We start from the raw sequence: 27,143 nt of genomic DNA, 5'->3' as shown, positions 1-27,143 counted from the left end.
TTACTGGGGACTGACTGAATCCAGGGCACCATTCATGTATGCTAGGCAAACACTACCACGAGGTATATCCCCACCTCCCTAACAAGACAATTGCTAGCAAGGGACTCTTACTTCGTACCCACCCACCTACGTGTGGTGTCTAAGGACTGAGACAGGCCTTGGACAGACAGCATTACTTGAGACATTAGCAGCCACTGACATTTCTGTCACATCCTCTGATCACCCATTGCCCTGTTTAACTCCACTGAAATCGACTGAGGCCTTTAGTTAAGGGGGGGAAAGTAACATGCTACCGGTTTTGGCGATCCAAATACATTTAATACGTGGAATAAATACATGAATATTAAAATAATGTCTCCCCGGGTCCCACCCCTGGGGTCCACACACAGCCCAGGACCCCTTAAGACCTTCAGACCCCTGTGGAAACTGAACCCTTTGTAGGGAACCGGGTGGGGCTTGGCACCAACGCAGAAGCCGGGAGGCTGACACATGGCTACAGAGACATCTATCTCAAGGACCCCAAATACCCTGCAGAGAAGGCTGGGGACATCCTGAGCTTGTGGGGACTAGGGAAAATATGGCCCATCCTTACCATGGAGCCCCGTGGAGGCTTCTCCAGCATTTGGAGGCCCTGGGGACCATTGTCTCCAGAGGACCACACCTGAGCTTGAGTCCTGGCTTTGAGCCAAAGGCTTACCTGGTAAGAATGTCATTTCCAAGGAGGCTTTGGCTTTTGGGGGCAGGCCCCTCGCTGAGGGGTAGTTGGCCCCGAAACACTGCCTGAGCATACCTTGCGAGTGACTAGGGGACTCTGGACAGTCGCCCCTGATGTGTAAGGCCGGGGACTCCAAGGCCCATTGGTCTGGGGGGCAGTGGAAGCTGGATGACCCGTGCTGGGGACAGCTAGGTGGGTGAGTGAATAGGAACGCCTCTGTCCCAGAGAGCGGGGAGCATCCAGCCCATCCCGGGACACCATCTGGGAGCCTGTGGCCACTCTGGGCTCTGTCCTGGGAGGTCCAGTTGGGTGAATGGCCCGAAGTGGGGTCTCCCTGGGGCGAGGTGAGTGGCTGCCCCTAGGGGTGGCTGGTGGGGTCCAGAAAAGGGTCCGGAGCTTGGCCGCATCCTCCACGGCTGTCCGAGACCTCTCCTTGCTGGTGCCCTGTGGCCGGGAGCCAAACAGTGACTCATCACAGTAGGATGGGGTGTGGCCAATCAACCTGGAAAAGAGAAGGGCAATGACCTTAAAGCCCTCTACAACCTCACTGCCCACCAGACACCAAAGCAGCAGAACCGGACTTATTCTTTAATACAGGTATCAGCCCAAAACAGCTTGGGGCTTCTCTGTCTCATCTCCTAGAGAGGGGAGCAGTCCTAAGAGGAGCACCTCATATGAGCCTCACCATCGAGAGTCCCGATATGGTCATTCATTGATATGGTGGAGGTGGGGGAACAGGGTAGGCCACTCCAGCCCCCTCTGCCCCGCCCCCCCATGAATCTCTATCCGTACACGCTCAAGTCTTGTGCATCAAATGACAGACACCCTCCTGAATCTGCTCGGCTCCAGATTAATGGAGCAATTAGGTCCATTAAGTGCTTCATAAACAGAAGTAGCAGACACTTGTTTAGGGACAATAGGAACGTGGGCCAGCAAGATGGCTCAGTGGGTAAGGGTGCTTGTGGCCAAGACTGACAGCCCGAGTTTTGATCCTCAGGCTCCACATGGTAGAAGGAAAGAACTGACTCCTATAAGTTGTCCTTTGACCTCTACCAGTATACGCCCCCCAACCCAAAAACAGCCAAATACAATTGTACCTTTTTCAAAAAAGTCCATATGAGCTCAATAGAGATACATTTTTTTCTTTGGTTGAATAGTTTTTTCCCCCAAAAAATCTCCTTTGAAGATTTTTAAAAATTTTTATTATTATTGTCCTGTGTATGGTGTGGGTATGTGTGTGTGTATGCAGACAGAGGCGCACAAGTGGAGGTCAGAGGTCAACTCTGGAGTCAGTTCTCTTCCACCTTTATGAAGGTTCCAGCAATCCTAGGCCACCAGGCGCTCGAGGCAAGAACCCTTCCCCACTGAGCCGTCTCACCAGCCCACACCACCGTTCATCCAGACCTTCCCAAGCACCGGTTGCTGTGCCAACATTGCCCCAAGTCTCATTTAACAGCGACACTCATCCCATGTGCCATGAGGAAACACACGGCTCAGAGAACCAAGGCGCTTGGCCATGGCCACACAGCAGGTCCCTAGCACTCAGTCCCAGGAGGCCTGACAGCTACTCTGATGGTCAGTTTCAACTGTCAACTTGGCAGGATCTAGAACCACGGAGAGCGGCCCGCAGAGAGTGATCCGCTAAGTCAGGCTGGCCCTCGGGCATGCCTACGACAGGCCTTCCCTTTAGCACTGGTGTTTAATGTGCATGCGCACCCACAGGCAAGTCCGTGTGCACCATGTGGGGTGTCAGATGCACATGCCCCAGATGTCAGAAGAGGTGGGTCACATGCCCTGGGACTGAAAGTAAGAGAAAGTGCTGAGCAGCAAACACACAACATGACCAGCCATCTCCACCCCACACTGCTGAGACTTCTTATAACTACGGAGAGCCACTCAAGCCGTCTGTGAGCCAGAATAAACCCTTTCTTGCCCAAGTTTCTTCTGCCAAGAGTATTTCATCAGGGCAATCAGGAAAGGGACCAAGACGGCCACCCTCAGTACAGGAGTGCAATGCTACCACCCCCAACCTTACCTGTATTTGTTTTTCTTCCTTGGTGTGAGATTTGGGGTGCTGCCCCTGGAGGAGGGAGACTCACAGTCTCTCTTGGCCAGAGAGACCTTCGGGGGTCCTGGGCTCACTCCTCTAGATCTGTTACAATTCTGCACCCAGGGTGGGTCAAAGTCTGGTAGAGTTGGCCGGGTTCCTGTTGGGCTGCCAAACAGGGTCTCATCCACATAGGATGCCCTGGCCTTGACCCGGTAGCTGCGCGGGTTGCGGTGCTGAAGGTGGAGTGCCTGCATTCCGACGCTGGGCCAGTTCCACCTCCACCGGGGTCTTCAGGCTGCCCAGTGGATTTACTGTGCCTGCCAGATTCAGCCTCCAGGGCTCCCTGGAGGGTCAGAGTGAGCTAAGGGCAGGGCCAAGTAAGAGTAGCTTCTTGCAATAACAAACCCAAGGGCAAAGGGGGCTTTTTCTTGCTGAGGGAAAGCGACTGTTGTTCAGTGGGCACCTCGGAAATGCTTCACTTTCTGGCCCCTCCCCTACCCGGTTTCAGTAGCCCAAGGTGGCCTGAAACCCATTATATTGAAGTCTATTATATAGCCAAGAATGACCTTTAACTCCGGATCCTCCCGCTTCTACTTCCCACGAAGAACTGCACGACCGCCTGGCGTCTGAGGTGCATGGGTTCGAACCCCGTGCTTTGTGCATGCCGCAGGCTAAGCAGGCACTCCTGTCTTCTTAGTTGTGACAGGGGGAAATGCCGTCAGCAAATATTTAATGAATAAATAGATACACAATTATAGCCTACAGTGTATGCTCAACAAATATTTATAGAACGACTATGGGCGTGCAGGGGAATGGCACCAGACAAACTAATTACGGTGGAAGAGGGAAAGGGGCTCCCAAGCCACTGTCGCCCCCATGCCTACCTTGTGCAAAGCGCTTTGCAAGCGTGGTGCGTTCTAGTCCTCGCCAACCGGTCCTTCAGATTAAATCCATTTTCCCCAATTACAACTCAGGCTCCAAACAGCGGAGTAGCACACACCAGACAGCTTACAAAGCGGAAAGCGCAGGCGTCCCGGGAATTTCATGCTAGGAGCTTTTCCTACTGGGACCTCTGGCCAGCAAGCATAATCTTCGCCACAAATGCCCGCATAGCACAAAATCCGCAGCCGCGCCCCGGCGACACGCGCCCACATACAGCCCTTGCTGGGCAACAGGAGTGAAGCCCCGCCCCTGCGCACTGGTACATCCCGCCCTCGCGCTGATGGTACGTTCCACGGGCCACACCCCCTCTCATGCGTGCATCCATTGGACCCCGCCCTGGGGGGCTGCCCTGCGTAGTTGGTACATTCCTCAAAGCTTCCACACGTTGAGTTGTATGTTCCTGAGGCTCTGCTCTCTCCACATCTATCCTAACTATTAGCGTTTGGTGTCCTTGCAAATTAGTAGGTCTCCTAAGCGCCTATCACTGTTCAGTTGGTACAATCCGCCCCCACTAGTTGGTATGTCCCTCAGGCCCCGCCTCTGCCCGGCTGGTACAACTCTTAGGCCCCGCCTTCGTCCCCGACGCCACTCATGCGTCCCACAGGCTCCGCCCTCTTCCGGGTCCGAGTGCCCGGCCCGCATGGCTGCCGGCAGACGTGTGGGGCTTGGCCCGCGGTCGCATCCCGCCATGGCTCCGTGGAAGAAGAAGAGGCTGCGGAAACGCCGAACTGGGGCTTCCCAGGCCCGCGACAGCGATTCGGAGGACGGCGAGTTCGAGATCCAAGCAGAGGATGACGCCCGGGCGCGGAAGGTAATAACGCGGGGGTCCTGGTCGGGCCCTCGGCCTGCGCCCTTCCGCCCGTCCGTCTCACTAATCGCGGGCCCTTATTGGGTCTCTTCGCGTAGGGGGCGGGGTCCAGTTTATACAGCCAATAGAAAGTGCATGTGCGGAAGGTCCGCCTGAGTTTTGGGCGGTCTTAGATGGTAAAATTAAAGGAGAGACCGGACCACACTTCTGAGAAGCGGGTTTTAAACTAACCTAGTATTTACGGACTTTTGTGGTGCTTCAACTGTGCAAGGCTCATCAGCACTGACAGAGGGGACAGCAGGATTGAAACTGGGGATGGTCTTGGTTCCATATGTAGCCATTTGGGGAGACAGGCGTGAGCGCCAAGTGGAGCCGAAAAGCCTACCGTTCACGATGCCCGTCGTCTTGTGCTTAGCGGGTATCTCTAGTTCTCCATTTCTCCTTCCCAGCTCAGTCAGTAAATTAGGTGGTCAGTAAATGTGCAAACACTGCTAGAGGCAATGAGAAGGCATGTGTTCATCGGCAAATACAATAAAGCTGCTCACGTGGTTCAGACCAAGGGTTTTGCTGAGGCTCAGCCCCGCACCGGCTGTAGTAAGACATAAAGAAGTTGCTCAGCTGTTTTGCGAGTCAAAACCCAGCCTGTGGGCTCTGAATGTAGCTCAGTTGGTAGATAGCTTGCTTGGCGCGTCCAAAGCTGGGTCTGAACGCCATCACCTCATAACCGCATAAAAGCCGGTATTGTGGCACACACCTGTAATCTTAGCTCCCAGGGTAGGAGTGGTGGAGGCAGGGGAATCAGGAGTTCAAGGCCACCTTGTCTATGTAGTGAGCTATACCACTAATCCTGAATCTTTTGCTGTACAAAACCCACAAAGGCTCTTCCAACCTGGGAAATACGTGCTTCTTAAAGGTTTAATCACACACCTGATGTAAATATGGTTGGGAGAGAAGCCAAGTTCATTGAACTGGCTTACCCTCCACCAAAAATAAATAAAAATGAAAAACAAAACAAAACAGTATCTTTGTGCAGTGAAATGAAACAGGGAGCAGAGTCTGTGAATTTAGGATTAGTGGGGACGGACAGATGGCCTTTTTCATTCCTCCCTCCCCTACCTTGATTTTTGGTAGGGTTAGAGACCAAACCCAGGGCTCTGTCTGTGCTAGGTATGCCTGTGTCTTTCAATTAATCTTGGCCTAATTATCTTCAGACATGGCGGAGGGGAGACCCCCAAACAAAATGCTTAAACTGCTAAGAAAAAAATCCAGTGAGCAAAGCTTAACACTTGTTATGAAAGTTATTTGCCTTACATTAATTTTTTTTTTGTATTTCTTTACTTGTTATGTTTTGATTTATGACAGGGTCTCTCTGTGTAGCCCAGGCTGGCCTTGAGCTCACATAAATCCTCCTGCCTTTACCAAATGCTGGGGCTGTTGGGTTAACTGCCACAGCCTGTCATATTAAAGTGTCAGGGAGGGTCTTGTGTAGCCCTAAGTAGCCATGGACTCATGAGGAGACAAGGATGGGTTTGATCTCTTGATTCTCCTGCCTCCCTAGTGCCAGGATGGCAGATGTGTGCCACCACATTCTTTTCAGAAGGCAAGAGGGTTGGAGGTTCAGAGGGCCAGCCTGGGCACAGGAGACCCTGTCTGAAAAGGACCAGAAATGAAACAATATACAGAGAAACATAAAACATTATTTTAAAGCTGGAAAATAGATTGAGAGGTCAGAGAGTCGGCCCAGGAGGTAGAAACGCCTGCCTGTTAAACCTGACTGCCTGATTTGATCCCTGGAACCTACCTTACAAGGCTGGATGTAAAAGCAGAATGGGGCTCAGTTCACCTAGTTCCAAGGCACCACCTCCCTCTTGTGGTCTCCTTGGGTACTGCACACACATGGTACCCATATTCCGTGCCGGCAAAACACCAGTACCATTTACAAAGCTGAACTTGGTGGCAAGTGTCTGTAACCCCAACCTCCCTAAGGTGAGATGGAGAGTGGAGAATTGCTCAGAAGCTCACAGCCAGCTATCATGGAGAAATGAGAGCAGAAACAAGTGAGATCCCTCTTCTCCAGGGTAGAGAGTGTGTTGACTCTTTTTTTTTTTTAAAGAATTATTTATTATATATGAGTACACTGTCACTGTCTTCAGACACACCAGAAGAGGGCATCAGATCTCATTACAGATGGCTGTGAGCCACCATGTAGCTGCTGGGAATTGAACTCAGGACCTCTGGAAGAGCAGTCAGTGCTCTTAACCAGTGAGCCACCTCTCTAGCCCATGCTGACTCTTGAAAGACGGCCATGGCCACCACACACTGGGGCCTCCATGCCCATGTGCGTGCACATATGCAGTAATGATACAGAATCTGGGTTCATCTTACGTTTATAGCTGCGTGACAGTAAGCTTATTGTCTCTTCTCAGACAGATAATAATGCAATAATCTCAAGATGAAAGTGAGAAAGGAATAGAAATAAACCAGGCCGGACGGTCTCTGGTTCTAGCAGCGTAAGAAACTGAGGCAGAGGATCATAGGTTCAAGGCTAGCCTGGGCAACTTAGTCTCAAAAATAAAGAGTAAGAAGAGGGCTGGGGGATGTAGTTCAGTGGTAGAGTGTTGCGTCCTGTGCAGGGGCCTGGGTTCCGTCTTTAGTACCACCAGAATAACAGAAGCATTTGGGGGGGGGGGGCAGTTTTAACCTGTGCCATGAAGTGAGAGAATTTTTATAAGGACTAGGAAAAATTTGCCATTTAAGAAATTAAAAGTAGGAAATGAGATTCAGGCATGGTGATGCATGCTTAGCAGTACACGCCTTTGATAGTAGCACTCTGGAGACAGGCAGGTGGGTCTCTGAGTTTGAGACCAGTCTGAACTACATAGTGAGTTCCAGGACAGGCACATCCCAAGATACTACTCCTACTGTTCCTCACAACTACATACACACACACACACACACACACACACACACACACACACACACACACACAAACACACACACACACACACACACGTGCGCTTTAGCCCTCAGCATTCGGCTCTCCTGGCCAAGCCTGGATCTTCGCGTAGCCCACACCCTGAGTTCAGTTTCTAGAAGGGTGGGCTCAGGCTCAGGGAGGTGGCTGTACTGCTAGTAAGGGAGAGAGCCCGGCTGGCAAGCCCTGGAGCCTCTCTATAGAACTAACCTGCACCTCTGCCCCAGCCTGGTGCAATGAGAGCTTATTAGAGTGGCTGAGCCTCCAGGCCTCCCACCTTGTGGTCCATCAAAGCTGGGGTGAAGCCATCTCTCCGTTCTCCCCCACAGCTGGGCCCTGGCAGAGCCTTGCCCTCATTTCCCACCTCAGAGTGCGTATCAGATGTGGAGCCTGACACCCGAGAGATGGTACGAGCCCAGAACAAGAAAAAGAAGAAGTCTGGAGGCTTCCAGTCCATGGGTAGGTAAACAGGCTGGGTAGCCGGTGCACCGTGGGGGTCAGGGTGGAAGTGGAGGTGGTGGTGTTGTGTCTTCTCTTCTTAGCCACCGACATCTACCTTAGGCCTGGCAGCATGGTAGGTGTCAAGTAGACTGAAGTAGTACAAACAGTCTTCCAAGGCAGGCCTGGAAAGGGGCTACCCCTGCAGGCACAGAAAGTGGCAGAGGCCTCAGTTCTGGATAAAAGAACCACTTTAAAGAGATGGCCACAGGATGATGGTGTGGTGTCAGGATGCTTGTGTAGGAAGTGCAGCTCAAGTGTTCTGCTCTTGACAGAGCAGTAACTGCCAGGGTTGAGGTACCCACGATGACTTTTAATAGCAATACAAAGGAGCTGGGTATGGTGATGCATGCCAAGGCTTCATCATAAAACCCTGTCTCACCACAAAACAAAAAATATCTACAATATGCAAAGAGTTCTTACAAATCAATAAGAAAAGGATAAAAGCTCTGGGAGAATGGAGTAAAGAAACTGAGTTGTTGACTCACAGAAGTGCTGTAGATGACTGTTTATATCAAGAGCACAGTGCTGACTCTTGATAATGAGGGGGTCAAGAAGAGACAGACATGGGGCCACAGCGAAGATGAAGGGTTGACCAGACAACTGTTAAACTGTTTACTGGGCTTTGGGGCTTCTGTTGGCTCCCAGCTCCTCAGTCCGGCCCTCAGAGGGCCACTTTCCTACCCTCACTGACCCTATTTCCCAACACACGCCCCTATCACACCTGTCAGAGTGGCTCAAGCATGTAATCCCAGCACTCGGGTGGAGGCCACAAGTTCAAGGCCAGTGTGGGGTACATAGCAAGGCCTTGTCTTAGACTGAAAAATTGACGTGAGTGAATTCCAGCCAAGGTCAGGCAGGGCCTGCCTCGGTTTGGTGTCTTGTACCCCCTTATCCTTCTATTTTCTGCTTTCTGTTTTCCCTCTGTGTTGGTAGACAGCACAGTCCTTTGTCCTGTAGTGCCTGGTGCCTGCTGTGGCCCCTGACCACTCCCGTGTCTCTCCAGGCTTGAGCTACCCAGTGTTCAAGGGGATCATGAAGAAGGGCTACAAGGTGCCAACACCCATCCAGAGGAAGGTAAGGAGCCGGAGGGCAGCTGTGAACACTGGCCTCGTGACAGCTCTTCCTGGACCCAGTGGCCACCTTGCTTGCCGTCTTCTATGCTGAAGCTCCACACAGCTTAGCCATTTCACAGGGGAGGTTGGGCCCAACAGAGCTGGGGTTTGACTGTGGCTCTCTGCATCTTTCATGCTAAGCCTGCCCAGGTAGCACACAAGCACCCCATGAGCACCCAGCACTTACAGCTAGCTACTCGGGAGGCAGAGTCTCCCAGCACAGGGGTTGGGGATGCTTGTTCATGGAGGTGTGCTGATAGGCCTGTGGCTCACCCGTGCCCAGCCATGCTGGGGCTAGAACTGACAGAGCCTTCATCATGTGTCTGACAGACCATCCCCGTGATCTTGGATGGCAAGGATGTGGTGGCTATGGCCCGGACAGGCAGTGGCAAGACAGCCTGTTTCCTCCTCCCGATGTTTGAGCGGCTGAAGGCACGCAGTGCACAGACGGGGGCTCGGGCCCTCATCCTCTCACCCACCCGGGAGCTGGCCCTGCAGACCATGAAGTTCACTAAAGAGGTATGCGTGGCTGGGCCTCGTGGGAAGCCATGAGGTGCAGAGCTGAGGCAGGTAGCCCTCACCTGCCTTTGATCCCTCTGTCTCCCTCTCTCCACAGCTAGGCAAGTTCACTGGCCTCAAGACTGCCTTGATCCTGGGTGGAGACAAGTAAGGACTCCTTACCCTGCGTCCCAGCTTCCCTGTGCAGGCACAACCCCGGGCCTCGAGGGTTCCCTTTGTGGGTCCTAGTTGCTCGTCAGTAACGCCAGCTTCTCTGTGTACTCCAACAAGCTGGCAGGGGGTCAAGTGGTGGAAGCAGGGACAGGGGCAGAAGGAGCTATCAGCTTACAGTGTTGGGTCAGGGAGTTTGGTGAGTTTTAGTTATACAGGATATGTCATTCCCTGGGTGCTGAGGCTAGTCGGCCCCGCTCCCCTGTTCTAGCCTCTACCAAGGTACGTCGTCTGTGATTATCAGAAAGCCTAGCCTTCCCAGGCTACATGGAGCCAGGGATCCCCACTTCTACAGCTGCACCAGTGATTCATGGCAAGGCCGGGCAGACATAGCCATAGAGAGATTGGGGTGCTAGGTGAAGCTGGTGATTCCAGGCTGGGTCACTAGGTGGCGCTGTGGGTCGGCAGCACTTTGCTGTGTCTGGAGGCAGAGAAGAAGCCAGCATCTAAGGTTCTCCCTTGTTTCTCAGCGGGGGCAGGGCCTTGGCACTTCTCACCTCTATACCTGTAGTGCGTGTACCAGGCAAGGTGTGGGCATGCTTGGCTGTGGGGTAGGGGAGGGACAGACTCAAAAGCCCTGTGCTCTCACGCTGCCCTTGTGTCCCCCCTAGAATGGAAGACCAGTTTGCAGCCCTGCACGAGAACCCTGACATGTGAGTTTGTTGATGGGGGGTGTTGCTCTGGGAGGGGGTTGAGGGCTATGATAGCCCTGAGCCTGGGGTGACCTGGCATGTGTGTTCCTTGTAGAATCATTGCCACCCCTGGGCGGCTGGTGCATGTCGCTGTGGAGATGAACTTAAAGCTGCAGAGTGTGGAGTATGTGGTTTTTGATGAAGCAGACAGGTAAGGCCACGCATATAGCCCCGAGCAACTGTTAAGGTTGTCCCCAGGGCCCAGGAAGCAAAGAGAAGGGAGGCCATAGGAGAGTAGGAGAGTAGGTGTTTCCTGGGGAGACCCATTCCTGGGACACCTGTGCTAGTTGTTTTAAGTTTATGTCTTAGCACTGAAAAGAATGTTAAATTCCGTGCTGGCTGTGAGCCGTGGAGAGTGTTCACTGCTCATGCGTGATGCTGAGTTCGTTCCCCTACAGTGGACACACAGACACAGGAAGATTAACATGGCAGGGGTTCTGGAGTGAGGGTAGCCAGGTTCCCAGCTCTGTAGGGTAGAAGCTTACCATTGACCTCTACCATTGACCCTCCCTGCCTACCATTCCCCACAGGCTCTTTGAAATGGGCTTTGCTGAGCAGCTACAGGAGATCATAGGCCGCCTTCCTGGGGGCCACCAGACAGTGCTGTTCTCAGCCACACTGCCCAAACTGCTGGTGGAATTTGCACGAGCAGGTGAGCCAGTGGGGCATGGTGCTGGGCTCAGGGTGGGGCCTGGGGTCTGCCCCTTTGTGACCCCCGCAATCTCCTCCACGCCCCAACAGGCCTCACAGAGCCCGTGCTCATCCGCCTGGATGTAGACTCCAAACTCAATGAACAGCTCAAGGTGAGGCAGTGTTGGCCCCTTCCTCAGGCTAGTGGCCAGGCAGAGTCTGCCAGCCAGCCCATGGCCGGGAGCCCACATCCATCCATCCATCCCTCTCCCCGCAGACTTCCTTCTTCCTTGTGCGTGAGGACACCAAGACTGCTGTGCTCCTCTACCTGCTACAGAATGTCGTTCGGCCCCAGGACCAGAACGTGGTGTTTGTAGCCACGAAGCACCACGCAGAGTACCTCACAGAGGTGAGCCAGGGCTCCAGGGGATGGAGAAAGCCATTGGGGCCTCAAATCAACTTCATCCAGCGCCCAGAGTTGCACTTCCAAGGAAGGCCACCAGAGGGCGGCAACAGGGCTCCCATGAGCCTGGGTGGGGCTTTTTCCACACACTGACATCAGAAGACACTGGTGAACTGTCAGTACTATTTGTGAGAGCGCAGCTACTGTCAGCACACCCAAGTTGGTTTGGGCCTGTCTGGCTTTCTGTCCGGCTGGGTCATCTGCAGCAACTCCCAGTGGGAGTGAATTTCCAGTTTGTGATGCACCTGGCATCTAGGCATAAAGCTAGCATGTTAACTGGGTGCTGTGTGCCCTTGGCCCTTTCAATATGTTCACACTGGTGTGACCCTCAGCGAGATGCACGACTGGGGAGTCCCAGCAGCCTGGAAGACTGGGGGAGGGGCTGTCTAGCCGCCGTCTCACCCCAGTAGACACACCTGGGCATTGCTGAGGACACGGGTGCCTGAGTCTCATTTACCCGACATGTTAACGGTGCCTTCCTCCCCCGAGCGTCTGAGACTAAAATAGTAACATGGAGAGAGCGGTTGATGCTCTCACGGGCTTCCTGTGTTTCAGGCTCGTTCCTCAGTGGTGCATTAACCACTTAGTCCTGGGAGGCACAGAGAGACTGAGTAATATGCCCATGGTCACAGAGGATCCTTAAACCAGTCTTGATACAAATTGTATCTTTTGATGCTCCAGCAGCCTTGCAGAGCTAGCTGGGAGGTGGTAGGAGCTGCTTTCATGCTGATGCAGGAAGCAATCAGGGCAGCCAGCAGTGCCGGGGTTCAGACCCTCAGCACATGGTGCCCTGGCCTGGGCCACACCTCCACCCCTTGCTCCTGCAAGCTTCCTCACCTCCCACCTTCACTCTGAGCAGTTGCTGACGGGCCAGGGTGTGAGCTGCGCCCACATCTACAGTGCCTTGGACCAGACGGCCCGCAAGATCAACTTGGCCAAGTTCACACACAACAAATGTTCCACCCTTATCGTGACTGACCTGGCTGCCCGGGGCCTGGACATCCCACTGCTGGACAACGTCATCAACTACAGCTTCCCTGCCAAGGGCAAGCTTTTTCTACACCGAGTGGGTAAGGAGCCTGACTGCACTGCTGGGCTTGGGGAGGGGCGCTGGGCTTAGGGAGGGTCGCTGCGCCGTGCTAGCAGCTGGGAATTTGGGGAAATGGAGGCCTTAAATAATGTTCATTGCTTGCCTAGCAAGCACAAGGCCCTGGGTTCAGTCCTCAGCTCTGGAAAAAAAAAATAATAATAATGTTCATTGTAGGTGGATCCTGACAGGTAGGGTAGCCCTCAGCTCTCAGAGTTTCTTTTCTTTCAGTTTTGGGAACAGAACCTATGGTGTCGCCCATGCTGGGCAAACTGCCACAGACCAAGTTGTATGCCAAGTTCAGAAATGCAGATAGATAAAACTATGCATGGGAAAGAAGCTAAGCTGGGCATGGGTTTCTTAGAGTTGTTCTCCGTGTTACCGAGTGTGGTTGGATTTATACACGCATCTCTCGAGCAGAAGAGGGGCAGCCGCTGGGCATCTGTGTCCTGAGACTTCACTATAAGGCCCGCAGGAGACCCTGACCATGCCGGCCCAGATCCAACCTTGCTGGTGGCTGCCTGCTGTCTCCAAGTCTCCATTGCTCTCTGGATGGCTGGCTCCCTGCCTGGGGAGTTTCCGGAGCTAATAGGGGAATTCCTCAGGTGCCACGTGACAAGCCACTCCCATTGAAACCTGCAAATGAGGGGAGACAAGGGAGAAAGCTGGGCATGGCGGGACATGTCTGTGGTCGTAGCACTTAGGCTGCTGAAGCAGGAGGATCAGGAGTTCGAGGCCAGCCAAGGCTATATAGACCCTGTCACAAACAATAAACCCAGCTGAAGTGTGATACCTGCAGTTCACTCCACACCACGCTGGGGTCATGTTGAACTGTTTCCTACCAGCTGCTGCTGTTTAAGTCTCTGTAGTGTTTACAGATGTTTTCATTTACTGTGACGTCCTTCTTCATGTGGGGCACATCTTCAGTCAAGGGCCGAGTAGTGACTTTTTACACAATGCACTATACCATCCTTGTAGCTAATTGAGTCTACAGTGTTAGGTGGAAAGTTCCATTAGGAATATGTAAATGAGCAGGCTGGCTGTGTGCCAATAAAACTTTATTGTACAAACAAGTAGTGGGCCAGATGGGGCTCCCATTTCCTCAGCTTTGAAGCTCCCTGGTGGTCATCGGCTTGTTGACCAGTCAGTCCTCTGTTCTGACACCTTTCAGAAGTTCTGGCCCAAACTTTTTTTTGTTGTGAGAATTTGCAGCCTAAATTATTCTTTGGGGAAGAATCTTCCCAAAGTGGGAGTGTCCGGGACTTTGAGTCCTGGTCATGAGTGGTACTTGCCCTGCCTTTGATCACTCTGTACCAGCCTGTGCCCACCCCTGCCCACCTACCCTGTAGGTGGGGACAGCAGTTCAGGAAAGGCCCTGGTCTACCTCTAGCCCTCAGGGAGTTGGGGTCCCTTGGCTGAAACTCAACTTTCCCCCAACAGGCCGAGTGGCCAGAGCAGGCCGAAGTGGCACAGCCTATTCCCTGGTGGCCCCAGACGAAGTTCCCTACCTGCTCGACCTTCACCTGTTCCTGGGCCGCTCTGTCACCCTAGCCCGGCCTCATGAGGAACCTTCTTCAGGTGAGGCGAGGCTGGCCAGGGCTCAGGTCCCTGTGGAGTTCATGAGCAGGCAGGGGTGGCTTTAGGAGATGGCTACTGGGTGTGGATGTGATGGATGTGTCCTGGGAGGTAGCCACAGGCAGCTGTGTGATGGCCGTGGGTGCTGGGGTTACTCTTGGGCTATCGTTGCCAGAGTGGGGGTCTGGTTGAGCATCCCACTCTAAAAGTCCCTCTTGTTTGTAGCTGTTGTCTTGGAGTCTGTAGGTCGAGAGGGACAGATTATAGGCTGACTCCCCCGTGTGCCCTGTTGCTAGCAGGTGCAGTTGGCAGGGATGGTGTGCTGGGTCGGGTGCCACAGAGTGTAGTGGATGACGAGGACAGCAGCCTGCAGACCGCCCTGCAGGCGTCACTGGAACTTCAGGGTCTGCAGCGTGTGGCCAACAATGCTCAGCAGCAGTACCTGCGCTCGCGTCCGGCACCCTCACCGGAGTCCATCAAGAGAGCCAAGGAACTGGACCTGGCAGAGCTGGGCCTGCACCCACTCTTCAGTGAGATTGGGCAGGGCGGAGTAGGTGAGGGTGGACGGGTCCCTCACAACCCAGACTGGCCTTACACACTTCCTTCCCCTGCAGGCTCGTGCTTTGAGGAGGGAGAGCTCCAGCGCCTGAGGCTGGTAGACAGCATCAAGAACTATCGCACACGCACAGTGAGTGGACCCAGGGCCACGCCGCGGGGCTTTCCTTGTGAGGTTCTTGCCATACCATGCTGGTTCTGTTGGCCATTTTTAGGTCCCTTCCCCTTGTTCTGGAGTATCCCTGTGACCCGAGGCAGGTCCTGTGTGGGTCGCCACTTCCTACCACTGGAAGATAGATTGAATCCCCTTAGGGACGGGGTGCGTTCTCTGCCTTCCAGAGGCTTGATGAGCCTCCCTACCCAGCCTTGAGCCTCCCCACCCATCCATTCCTCCTGAGTATCCATGGGCAGGCATGTGCAACAGGGTTCAGGGACAGAGGCAAGGAGAGCCCAACCAGGCGGCCAGGTACCCAGGTGGCCATGACAGATGAACTAGTAACTACTAGTTCAAAGCCCAGTGCCCTCAGTATGAGGTCCGGGTTCTGGCTTTTCCTAGCTGAGTAGCCTCAAGCAAGACATCCACTTTCTCTGGGCCTCCCTCTAATTGTATGTTACCCACTGTGTCCTCCCACAGTGAAGACTAGAGGAGTACACATACAAATTGCAACTGGTTTGGGGAAGGGCTGGGGGTAGATGGGTAGTAGTCAGCAACCATGGTGTCCTCTTGCAGACCATCTTCGAGATCAATGCCTCCAGCAAAGACCCAAGCAGCCAGATGATGCGTGCCAAGCGGCAGAGGGACCGGAAAGCTATTACCAGCTTTCATCAGGGGCGGCAGGAAAGGCAGGACGGCCCAGCTGACCCAGTCCCTCAGAGGGAGCTGCCTCAGAAGGAAGAGGAGGACATGGTTGAGACTGTGGAGGTGCGGGCTGAGGGGCGGCTGGTGCTGGGGGACACACAGCTAGGTCCCAGTAGCCCATGGGTCAGGCAGTGATGCCTCCCCATCTCTCCATATTGTCTGTGGAAGTGGAGCACTGTCTCGGCTTACAGTCTGCAGGAAGTGGGGTGTGGAGGATAGCCACAAGTTTAAGGCCAGCCTAAGCTACAGAGTCGTACTGTCGTGGATAACCAAAGAGCTGTCTCTGCAGTTAAGCAGTTAGGAGCCCATGCTCCACGGGGTGTGCCAGCATAAGCCTTTGATGCCAGCACTTGGGTAGCCGAGGCTTATGCATCTTTGTAAGTTCAAGGCCAGCCAGCAAACAGCAAGTCTCCATACTGAGACCCTGTCTCAAAATCAACAAAGGCCTTCTGCTCTCAGGGAATTGGGGTTCACAGCATCACAGTACATACTCAGAACTGCCTGGATCCAGTTCCAGGGGATCCAGCACCCCCGTGTATATACATACACATACCCCTAAAAATAAAATCTTAAAAAGACAGAGCCCTTTCCCAGATGTTGTGGCCTGGCTAAGTGGTTCAGCCTGAGGTCCTGTGGGAGCGACCCACACCCCAGCAAGTAGGGCTGGAGGATGGTGTTCTACTTACTTGGCCGTGGCCCCTCCTCCATCTCCACTCCATCTCTCTTGTCTTAGTGGGGCAGGGAGAGCCATAGTCTGAAGGCCCAGCCACAAAACCCTGGGTGCATCCTGTTTGTACAGAAGGAGCCAGCGCCTAGTGTGGTCAGGGCTAGGACTGGGACATGGCAACATTGCCAGCATCAGCCCTGCCCCTCTTGCCTGCGCTGCTCTCCAAGGCAGGGGTCATTGTGTTCAGGTGAGGACACAGGGAGATGCCTTCTAGCACAGGAAAAGGGAAATCCTGACTCCCTGGTTCTGGTGGGGCTCCGCAAGGCCACAAGAGTGACACTGGGTCTCTGCCTGCCAGGGTGTCTTCACAGAGGTTGTGGGCCAGAAACAGCCAAGGCCAGGACCCAACCAAGGAGCCAAGAGGCGGAGGAAGGAGGCCAGTCAGCGAGACCAGGAATTTTATGTCCCCTACCGGCCCAAGGATTTCGACAGTGAGCGGGGGTGAGTGTGAACTTAGAGCCCGGCGTGGGGTAGACAGAGGGTCTGGGCCCCATTAATTAGATCTTCCACTTGAACCTGCAGGCTGAGTGTCAGTGGGGCTGGAGGGGCCTTTGAGCAGCAGGTGGCCGGTGCCGTCCTTGATCTGATGGGGGATGAAGCCCAGAACATGAGCCGAGGGCGGCAGCAGCTCAAGTGGTGAGTGACCAGTCCCCGTGCCACCAGGCATGACCTTCTGTTCCCTTTTGACTGCTCAGAGCAAGGTGTTGACTCCTTCCCAGCTCCATACCCCCGTGTTTGGTAGCTGTTTCCTGGCAGGCCTCTTACCTGCTGTACCCATGAGGACTCTGGTACAGCTCCCCCAACACACACAAGGGCTTGAATGTGATATGGGGGTGTCAAGCCCCAAGTCTCCAACCCTCATGCCCCTTTTGAGACTTGGGCCATCCAGGGAAGGTGAAGAGGTAGGTGGTTGAGGAACTATGAGTGGTCGGGTGCAGACCAGGTGTGGCTGGCTATTTGCCTTTAATCCTCTACTGCCCACACTTGACAGGTAAGTGAGGGAACGGGTTCCTCAAAGCAGAACCTCCCATCTCCCTCTCAGGGACCGGAAGAAGAAGCGGTTTGTGGGGCAGTCAGGCCAAGAGGACAAGAAAAAGATCAAGACAGAGAGTGGCCGGTTTATCAGCAGCTCTTACAAGCGCGACCTGTATCCTGAGAGGCGGGGCTGCTGAGGGGCAGGGCCAGGCTGCTTCCTACTACTGCTCCTATAGGAGGGGTGTGTCTGGGGGCGGGGCCGGGCGTGCAGCTGCTGCTCCTATAGGAGAGGCTGTGTGTGGGGGCGGGGCTAAGCATCCAGCTGCTGTCCCTATAGGAGGGACTGCACTTGGGGTTGGGCCCGAGTGGCTTCCTTAGCATCCCCCTAAGAAGGGGCCTTCCCCCAACTCGGGTGCTACTTGTTAATTCCTTAACGAGACTCTCAGCTACCAGAAGTGGAAGCAGAAGCAGAAAATTGATGACCGGGACTCCGAGGAAGAAGGACCATCCAACCGGCGAGGCCCTGGGCCCCACAGAGGTGGAAAGCGAGGTCGTAGTCAAGGTGGGCAGGGCAGGTGGTATGGTGTGAATAGGGAGAAAGCCAGGCTCGGTGAGGTGCAGAGATGAACGTGGGGCGAAGGCTAAGCTCCCCCCAAATCCCTGTGTTGACAGGTGCGTCCCAGTCCCGAGCTTCCAGTGTACCCACAGGCCACATGCGCTCCGAACTCAAGACCAAGGAACAGATCCTCAAGCAGCGCCGTCAAGCCCAGAAGCAGCGCTTCCTGCAGCGAGGGGGCCTGAAGCAGCTTTCAGCACGCAACCGCCGCCGAGCCCAGGAGTTGCGCCAGAGCGCCTTTGGCCGGGGTGCTCCCACCAGGAAGGGCAAGATGAGGAAAAGGATGTAAAGAGCCAGACTCAGCCCTGGGGCTTCCTAGTAGCCCTGGTGCGGACATCAGGGACATGTTTCCATGTGCTGTTGGCAGATCCTTCCACAGAGGAGCCAGTGTCTATGAGGAGCAGTGCCACATGGCCACAGAAAGCAACAACTGCTTTTGACTGGGACACTGGGTGGACTCTTAGAGGAGGATGCATAGGCGTCTAGCTATGGAAAGCAGGCCGACCAAGTCCTGAGCCTGCAAGTCAGCTAGCTGCTTCCATTTCTATGCATTCAGGGTTCAGAGATTGGGGCCATATGGATGCCTCCGACTCAGTATTGAGTTTTAATGAGTAAACTTTACTGCCTCTAGTAGACCAGGAGTGTAGCTTGCTTAGGATACTGGAAGGTGTCTCAGCTGAGGCTGAGAGCAAGTGGCCATGCCTGTGTGTCGCTCCTGGCCGCCGAATGAAGAAAATGAGTGGCTGGATCCACTTGCCCATGGCGGCTCAGCACCACTGCAGGGCAGAGGAAGGCTGTGGGTGGCTTTGCCCTCTTGCACATGGAAGAGAGAACCAGCCTGTGCCATCCTCAGGTGCGCCATCCTGCTGGTGGCTTTCCTCACCTCTTGATTGGGGGTGGAGGGTGGCAAGCATCCTCCAGCAGCTGGACCCCAGTGCAGACCAAAAAGCAGATGGTGCTGATAATCACCTCAGACACTGTGCACAGCAAGGGCCCGTCTTGGCATGCACCAGCCCTGTCTGAGCTTGTCCAATGCCCCCAGCCAGCTGGGAGAGGCCCGTCCCCAGCCTGTGTGGTGGGTGGAGCGAGCAGCACAGCTGCCCACCCCATTGTCTACTTAACTGAGTTCATACTGAGTGTCCTGTGGAAGGCTCACAATGGCGTGAGCTGCCATGGCTCCATCTTGCCAGGAGAAAGGAGATTCAGAGAGCAGTTGTGTTAAGCCTGCACACCAAGAAACGTGGGACTTGGTTCCTCGGGTTCCCTTCACTGTTCGCCTGGTCGGTTTAGGAGGCAGTCTCTGTGGGTTTAGCCTTAGGTTGGTCAAAGCTGGCCAGTATGGCTGAGACACTCATGATAAACTGCTTCACCTGGGGGCAGGAACGACATGGTCAGATTACATCCTCTCCCTACCCCTACAGAAGGAAGCCCAGGGCAGGGGCAGGCTGGGAAACCCCACTGGAGAGGCACTGGTAGTGTCTAGTCCAGCCTCTTAAAAGTTTCCTTTGTTTTACTTATTGATAAAGTAACTCAAACTTGACCTCTAACTCAGGGTGGTCCTCCTGCCTCAGTTTCCTAAGTGTTGAAAATGATTGTGTATAATAGAGATTTTGGGGGGAAAGGAAGGGGGAAGGGAAGTGGAGACAATGTCTCTATACAGTCTTGGCTGTCCTGGAAGTTGCTCTGAACCAGGCTAGCCTCAAACCCAAGTTCTGCCTGGTTCTTCCTCCTGAGTGCTGGGGTTAAAGGTGTGTGCCCAGACACTTTGCTGCTTTCCAGCTGGCTCCAGGCCAGCCTGGGGTCCCACCCACGACAGGTCATGTTTCCCTTGGATCGGGCTTGTTGGCTCGTGACCTCATCGACATAGCATCATTCATTTTGTGCTAATCGCCCACCGATAGGAACTTAAGGGACACCTCCAGGCCCACTGCTGTGATCGGGAAGCAAGCGCCTGTGGGAGCCTCCTCAGGTCTATCACCTGGGTAAATATTGAGGCCACAACACAAAGAAGGGAAAAGCAGACGAGCCATCCCTTGCCATGGCAGTGACAATGAGGCTGGTGACAGTTCTCTGCTCTACCCAGCCCGAGAGTGCGCAGGAGAGACCCAGCGCCCTCCTGAGTCTTCCTCACAGGAGCAGAGGGATACAGAAGAGGGACTAACTCAGCTAGTCAGACAAAGTGCCCACCCAGCACACCTGTAAATCCCAACACTCAGGAGAGGGAGGAGTTCAGAATCATCAGCTACATAGCAAGTCTGGGGTAAGCCTGGGCTACAGACACCCCCCCCCAACACCCCCCAAAGACTGCCTGGTTCACATGACCCTCAGACCCACCTGGATTTGGCATGTGTTATCACAAGGACCAGGGCAACTCATGATGGAGCAAATGGCCTCTGAGAATCTAACCCACACTGCATGGGACACACGGACCCACTTACACTTCCTGGTGGTGGCTCCAGTTCTGGCAGCTGGGTGTGGTTTTCTGGGCACATAGTAAAGGACCCTTAACCTCTAGGTGTCCCAGCAGTGGGCTGTCCCAAAAGGAGTGTTGAGCAGTGAGTGGTACAGGGCACCTCACCTCCTCCAGCTGCCCCTCTATGTCCTCCATGTCCAGGATTTGCTTCTGCCCCTGTTTCATGCAAACAAGCTGGTACAGGTTGAGCACAGCCATCCTAGTGCGTCCTAGGAGCAGCGACTTTTCCGATGCCTTGTTCTGAATTTCAGTCCACTTGGATTCCTGTGGAATGAACGCCCAGATCGCCACATTTGAACGGGGACCTGACCCTATGGATCGGGAAGGCCCTATATCTGCCTAACGGGCACCCAGGTGTTCTGCAGAGTGGTGACAAGCACTGTCGTTGGTGCCCAGTGGCAAAGTAGTGCCTCAGCCCCTGGGCTAGCACAGCGGATGGGTACCCTGGAGACACGCACCCTCTGCTGTGTGAGCTCGCGTGCCGCCTCCAACTGCTCGCACAGTCGTATGCGTTCCTGGTTCAGACGCAGCAGTTCAACCTGCTTCGCTTCCCTCAGACGGAGCAGCCGCGCACGGGTCGCCTCCACCTCTACATGTCGATCGATCTCTGCCAACTTCAGGACCGCCTTCGTGTCTACCAGGACCTGGAAGCGCGCCACCATGTCCAAAACCTCCTGAAACTGAGGAGAGCGACTCACGTGGCCTGAAATCCACCTCTTCTGCCCACCCAGCTTGCCAACGCACCCTGGGAGCATCCTCAGTCCAGGTGTGCCATGGGATATCTCAGGCTCTGAACTCCATGCCCTTCCTGCCTCCAGGATCAAACCTAGTTACCTAAGCAGGCAGGTGCCGCACAATGAAGGTTGACACCACTTCACTGTTGAGTGGGGGAACTTTGTGGCTGATGCCTGGAATGTCAGCACTTGGGAGGCCGAGGCAGGAGGGTTCCCTCTAGCTCAAGGCCAGCCTCGACTACATTTTGAGTACCTGGTTAGCTTGGGCTACAGAATGGGGACTCTGTCTCAACACCCCCCTCCCCTACTAGAGCTGAGCATGGTGACAGCACAAGCCTAAAGTAGTAAAGAGTTGAAGATAGGGGCGTGGCAGCATACGCCTTTAATCCCAGCACTCAGGAGGCAGAGGCAGAGGCACAGAGGCAGAGGCAGAGGCAGAGCTAGAGGCAGGTGAGTATCTGAGTTCAAGGCCAGTCAGGGCTATATATACAGAGAAAAACTGTTTTGGGAACTGTTTCCCTATGTAGGGAGTACAAGACCTTTTCAAAAACAATAAGCAACCAAACCTGTCTCAAAAAACCAAAGACACACATTTCTCCCCAAAGTCTACAAATAATAAATTTTACATTATTGTCTGTCCTCATTCTCTCTCTCTCTCTCTCTCTCTCTCTCTCTCTCTCTCTCTCACACACACACACACACACACACACACACACACACACACACACACCTGCTTAATGACCTTGAGTGATTTCTGGAACCTTTTTTCACATGCAAAATGGGGTCATCAATAACAGAACCCTTTTGACTGGATTTAGGAGATGACTGAAGAACAAAACAGGTCCCTAGTATTCAGTGAGTGCTGTCTCTTGTATACAGTCAGAATTCTACTAGTGCTGGGAACAAAGTCTTTCCCAGGCCCTCAGCACTGCTCACCTGGGGCAGTTGCTTCCGCACGCCCTCCAGTATCTGCGCGCAGGGCTCCAGGCGCTGCACTCTCCGCTGCAGCCGCTCACGTTGCAGCTGTAGCTCCTTCAACTGTGCACGCAGCCGCAGCACATCTGCCTCCAGGTTGTGCATTCTGTGCCGCTCCTGTATGGCTTTCCACACCTCACTCCGGGCCTCAGCTTCCTGGGAAGAAGGGTGGTGATCCGAAAGCCTCAGAACTCTGGAGCTTACGGTGCTCTTCTGCCTCCGCCAAGCCACAACATTTGCACTCTAAGCCAGCGGAGCTGGGATTCGAGATCCTTGCACCTCCTCAGACCTTTGACAACCGGATATGCACCTCTTCCCTCCCCGTGTCATCACCCACGAGGCTTTCCTAGTTGGGGCTACTCTAGAGTGGCAAGCAGGAGCCCCTACAACCTGCCTCCGGCCCTCAGCCTCCACTGACCTTACGGAGTTTGTCAAAGTAGATGGCGGACCCCTTTAGCGCCTGCCCTTTCTGCGCCAGCTCTATCCAGCGCTGGTTCACGGACTCCATCGTGCTGCGGAATTCCTTGGAGCAGGATGCAGTTAGAGTTGTGTGTCTGCTCACCTAACAGTCCCAACTACAGCTGCTCCCCTGCTCAGACGCAACACCTTCTTCCCCCTTCCCCTCATCCCGAATGCTAGTGTACCCGTCTGCTCTCCCAACCTCTTTTCCCCTAGACTCTCCATGTTAAAGCTACCTGACTCACTGAGCTCTTTTTAAAACGTATTTTCGTTTTAAATTGTGTGTATTTAGGGGAGGGGTGTGTGCTTGTGAGTGTAGTGTCCTTAGAGGCCAGAAAAGGGCACTGGATCCCGGTGGAGCAGGAGTTGCAGGCTGTTGGGAGCCACCTAATATGGATGCAGGAACTTGAACTCGAATCCTCTGTAAAAGCCAGTGCTGTTAACTGCTGAGCCTTCTCTCCAGCCTGATGACTCTGAGCTTTGTCCCTGAGGGCAGTCTTCCTCCAGGAAGCTTTGCTTGTCAGTTACATTGGTGAGTAGACGTTCCTCCCAGAGTCTAACAGCCCTTGCCTAGTGCCTTCCCGCACAGCAACCTCCACCCTGACACCTATTTTCCTCTCCAGACTGAAGCCCTGGAGGTCAATGGCCAGTAGGTGCTCAATGCACACATGCAGGTTTGTACCAAGTGTTCTCACACTCTCTTCCTTTGACAGATAAGAGACTTCAGAGCTTAGAGTAGACTCACCCTGGATTGTATAACCCACATTGGGCACCACCAGTGTGTGTCTGAGGAACCCTCAGATTTTAGCAACTGAGGCTCACCTTCCTCTGGGCCTGCAGACCCTGGTCTGTGACTGCTACCTCTTGCTTCTTCTCCAATATAAGCTGCAAGGCCGAACTGTCATCCGCCAGTGGCTTCCTGAAGAGACCCAAAGGGGAGGAGTTAATGAGAAGAGGGGTCTGACTCCCTGGGGATGCCTGAGGATGGCCCCCCTCACTACCTACAGAGTTAGTTTGCTTTTGTTTGAGAAGGTCTCACGTAGACCAGGCTAGCCTTGAACTCTTGATCCTCAAGCCTCTACCTCTTGAGTGCGAGGATGACAGGCACAGGGCTGTCACTCTGTTCACAAGTTTTACCGAGTACTTATTTTGTCCAGGCAATGTCCTTGTTACAGAGGGTACAACCATCAAGAAGACAGACAGAAACCCATGTTCCCGGGAGCTGTACTCCCCTGAGGACCACGGACAGCTAAAAGAGACACTAATAGCAAGCAAACGCTGCCTGGGCCCTGGGATATAAAAGTCAGTAGATCAGAGGTGATTTTCAATATGGAGTCGGGAAGTCTCTCTGATCGAAAGACACGGTTGTACCGACAACTTTAGGGGACAGAGTCCAGGTCAACGGAATGGCTAAGCAGCACCTAGACTCCCAGCGAAGCACCTGAATACATTGAAGGAGTCTTAATGGAGAAAGGAGATGACAGGTTGAAACTAAAATTGGACCTATCCAAGGTCAGACTGTGGCAGGCCACAGGAAAAGAAAAACGTTGGCTATAACCCTAGGCTGAGATGAGAACCACGGGAGAGTTTTGAGTGGAGGAGAAAACCTTTGTGGAGGCTGTGAGGAGCTAGGGACCTTGAGTAGGGTGCTCCAGGTGTTCTGATCCAGGGAGGCATGATGGGGAGGTAAGGATGGACCTATTCTGGGTACAGCTTGACAGGGGGGCTGATGGAGCAGGGCAGGAGGAGAGGGGGTGAAGGTGATCTCAGCAGCTGGAAAGATATCACTCTGAGGGATGTCTGGGGGCTGGGGATTTAGCTCAGTGGTAGAGCACTTGCCTAGCAAGCTCAAGGCCCTGGGTTCGGTCCCCAGCTCCGAAAAAAAAGAAAAAAAGAAAAAAGAAGAGGGATGTCTGTAGGATGACCAGGTGGGATGGTTTGGACCGGTTCCTGCTCTGACCACAAAGAGGAATCATTTCTCTGTGGGGAGAGGTCCAAGAGAGGCTAGCTGTAGGAGCCTGGCTCTCCCGAGGGGATGGGAGGAAGTCAGAGTCTGACACCTCATTCAACAAGGCTCGCCCATCTTTACATCAGAAGGATCTATCCCTACCCCCCATTCCCGCTCCCCACCCCCTGCCCCAACTTGACAGATACAGGTCCCACTGCCTCGAGGCATGCATTACAAAGCTGACATCCTTAAAATGCAGTTTCTCCACTGGACAGCGGCTCACGGGAAATTTCCTTTCCACCCCGGTTCAAGGATTTCATTTCTGTGAGATACTGGCCAAGGCGGAGGGGCGGGAGCATGCTAGCCATCTCAGAAGCTTAGAGAGCCAGCTCAGCTCTAACTTGCTCACCGAGACTTTGGAGGGGAGGAGACCTACCTGACTTACAGATTCTCTTAGGACTCTTGCACCCCACCCCAAAACTGTCCAAAGCACCGAGGCTGCAGGGACCCTAGAAGGGATGGGCCTGTTATCCCTCCATCTTGCCCCTTCAGCCTCTCTTGGACCACTCACGGATGCAGTTTCTCTTTGAAGGCCAGCCGGAAATACTCCTCCCAGGCCACTGCCATTCTCCCACAGGTGTCTCCAGCCACCTTAGCACAAGCTGAGGAACGGCCCAGTCTGGAACTCCTAGAAGCCCGAGGTTGACCGAGTCACGGTTGCCTGGGCAGCCAACTGTACACATTCTGTTACCAGGCAGCAGCCTAGGACACACTTCTGACAGGGACAGACGACAGCCAGGAAGGGAGGCTATCCTCTAATCTAAATTTGGAAGCAGTGGACAGGATGCCGGTCATGGGTCAATATTTCCTTTTACAGGGATGGGGGGCTGTGCCTAGCTAAGCCTCTTCTCGACTAGGTAGGGTTTGGCATCACCATGCAATGGCTTGCTCCTTCAGTAGGGGGTGGACAGGGGTTCGGGGCTACAGCTCTCACCTGTCCTTTGCAAGGCCCTGGGTTCTAGCTCTAGTACGGCGCTCCCCTCCAAAGAGTAATTACTGAGTGCCTACTGTTTGCCCAGCTCTATGTACTGTCAGCCATTCTAGGGAAAACTAGTCCTTTGAGCTCCTTGCCCATGGTGATGGGACTATCCTGATCATGTCTCAGGGAGCCTCAGGCTGCTTTGGAAAACAGAAAAAGTTGTTCAGGAAAAGTTCCCTGGGAAGGGCGGGCCATTTGCACTTGACCGATGGAAGAGGGAGAAGCTGTCCCAGTCTGAGTAATTCCCATGGGTCGGACAGTATGCCCTCCGTTGTACGGTACCAACTTTCAATCCAAGGCACTGGCACTAGGGGAAAGGACTCAGCAACACTTGCCCACAGTGTATCTAACGGGAAGCAGCAGGCAGTAACTGGTCGTCTGCTTCAAACTGCTCCGATCCCTCCCTTCCCCTCCCTGCTCCCTTCCTCATCCACTACATAGCCAAGGGCTGGCCTCTAACTCGTGATGATTCTCCTGCATTCGTTTCTTGCCATTTCCCCCTTCAAACGAATGTTTCTTTTGTTTATGTTTATTTATTTATTTTCGAAATTACTGGACACAGTGGCTCACACCTTTAATTCCAGAACTTGGGAGACAGAGGCTGGTGGACAATGTTTATGAGTTCCAGGACACAAGAAAACCCTGTCTTATAAAAACAAAACAAAACAAAATAAAAACAACAACAAGAACAAATGTATTACATTTATTTAGTGCCCGTGTGTGTGTGTGTGTGTGTGTGTGTGTGTCTGTGTGTGTGTGTCTGTGTCTGTGTGTCTGTGTGTCTCACAAATGCTGTGGTAACAGGCTCGCTAGAGAGCTTTGTGTCTACTTCACACATGTTAACATCATCTGAGAGGAGGGGACCTCAACAGAGAAAATACCTCCAAAAGATGTACCAAAAAAAAAAAAAATGTCTACCAGCTGTAGACAAGCCTGTAGGTCATCTTCTTAACTAGTGATTAATGGGGGTGGGCCCTGCCCACTGTGGGCGGTGTCATCCCTAGGCTGGTGCTCCTGAGGTCTATAAGAAAACAGTCTGAGCAAGCCATGAGGAGCAAGCCAATAAGCAGCACCCCTCCATGGCCTCTGCATCAGCTCCTGCCTCCAGGTTCCTGCCCTGTCTGATTTTCCTGATTGCCATTGGTGATAAACAGTTATACGGAAGTGTAAGCGAAACAAATCCTTTCCCCCCCATGTTGCTTTTCGTCATGGTGTTCCGTCACAGCCACAGTGACCCTAACTAAGACAACTACCCTGCTCAATTTCATTGTTTGGTGGATTTAAGGTAAGGTCTTGCTGTGGCGCCTAGGCTGGCCCCAGATTCATGAGACTTCCTCAGCCTCAGGCGTCGTGATCCCAGCGCTGTGCCAACCTATACTTATTTGCAATGCCTACATTGCTTAAAACCACTCCTAAGGAGTTTTGTTAGGGGATATTTTTAAAAAGCGATCTAAAATAACCCACGTTCTCCCTTTGGAGCAGTTTGCATTAAATTACCCACATTA

General features: G+C 53.6%; 3 protein-coding genes across 7 annotated transcripts; 1 reads left to right on the top strand and 2 right to left on the bottom strand.

The window, feature by feature from the left end:
* Nucleotides 1-296: 296 nt before the first annotated feature.
* Rita1 (RBPJ interacting and tubulin associated 1) lies at nt 297-3,944 on the bottom strand. 3 transcript variants are annotated; one of them, XM_087578114.1, is made up of 4 exons: nt 3,650-3,944; nt 3,332-3,457; nt 2,751-3,108; nt 297-1,217 (listed from the first exon to the last, which is right to left on the bottom strand). In XM_087578114.1, exons 3-4 carry the CDS (start codon nt 3,017-3,019, stop codon nt 710-712), a joined length of 777 nt encoding a protein of 258 aa, XP_087434240.1. In that variant the 5' UTR covers nt 3,020-3,108; nt 3,332-3,457; nt 3,650-3,944; the 3' UTR covers nt 297-709. The 3 variants fall into 3 exon arrangements, with proteins under 3 accessions (XP_087434240.1, NP_001037691.1, XP_087434241.1); NM_001044226.1 differs by having other exon boundaries at nt 3,332-3,454; nt 3,650-3,878; XM_087578115.1 differs by lacking the exon at nt 3,332-3,457.
* Nucleotides 3,945-4,319: 375 nt separating this feature from the next.
* Ddx54 (DEAD-box helicase 54) lies at nt 4,320-19,557 on the top strand. 2 transcript variants are annotated; one of them, NM_001191548.2, is given in 20 exon segments: nt 4,320-4,518; nt 7,819-7,948; nt 8,994-9,064; nt 9,433-9,621; nt 9,719-9,768; nt 10,443-10,484; nt 10,579-10,674; nt 11,054-11,175; nt 11,265-11,326; nt 11,431-11,562; nt 12,476-12,686; nt 14,144-14,281; nt 14,575-14,808; nt 14,893-14,966; nt 15,564-15,755; nt 16,718-16,860; nt 16,942-17,055; nt 17,462-17,566; nt 17,841-17,956; nt 18,067-19,557. In NM_001191548.2, coding segments are annotated over 20 exon segments (2,625 nt in total). In that variant the 5' UTR covers nt 4,320-4,347; the 3' UTR covers nt 18,300-19,557.
* Cfap73 (cilia and flagella associated protein 73) lies at nt 18,592-25,326 on the bottom strand. 2 transcript variants are annotated; one of them, NM_001431760.1, is given in 7 exon segments: nt 18,592-19,380; nt 20,589-20,747; nt 20,942-21,163; nt 22,154-22,348; nt 22,611-22,715; nt 23,474-23,570; nt 25,171-25,326. In NM_001431760.1, coding segments are annotated over 7 exon segments (918 nt in total). In that variant the 5' UTR covers nt 25,227-25,326; the 3' UTR covers nt 18,592-19,296.
* Nucleotides 25,327-27,143: the final 1,817 nt, after the last annotated feature.

Source organism: Rattus norvegicus, chromosome 12 (genome assembly GCF_021556685.1).
Source record: "Rattus norvegicus strain SHRSP/BbbUtx chromosome 12, alternate assembly SHRSP_T2T, whole genome shotgun sequence".
NCBI classification, from domain to species: domain Eukaryota; kingdom Metazoa; phylum Chordata; class Mammalia; order Rodentia; family Muridae; genus Rattus; species Rattus norvegicus.
The sequence above is the reverse complement of the archived record's forward strand: the minus strand, read 5'-3'. Positions and strand labels throughout refer to the sequence as shown.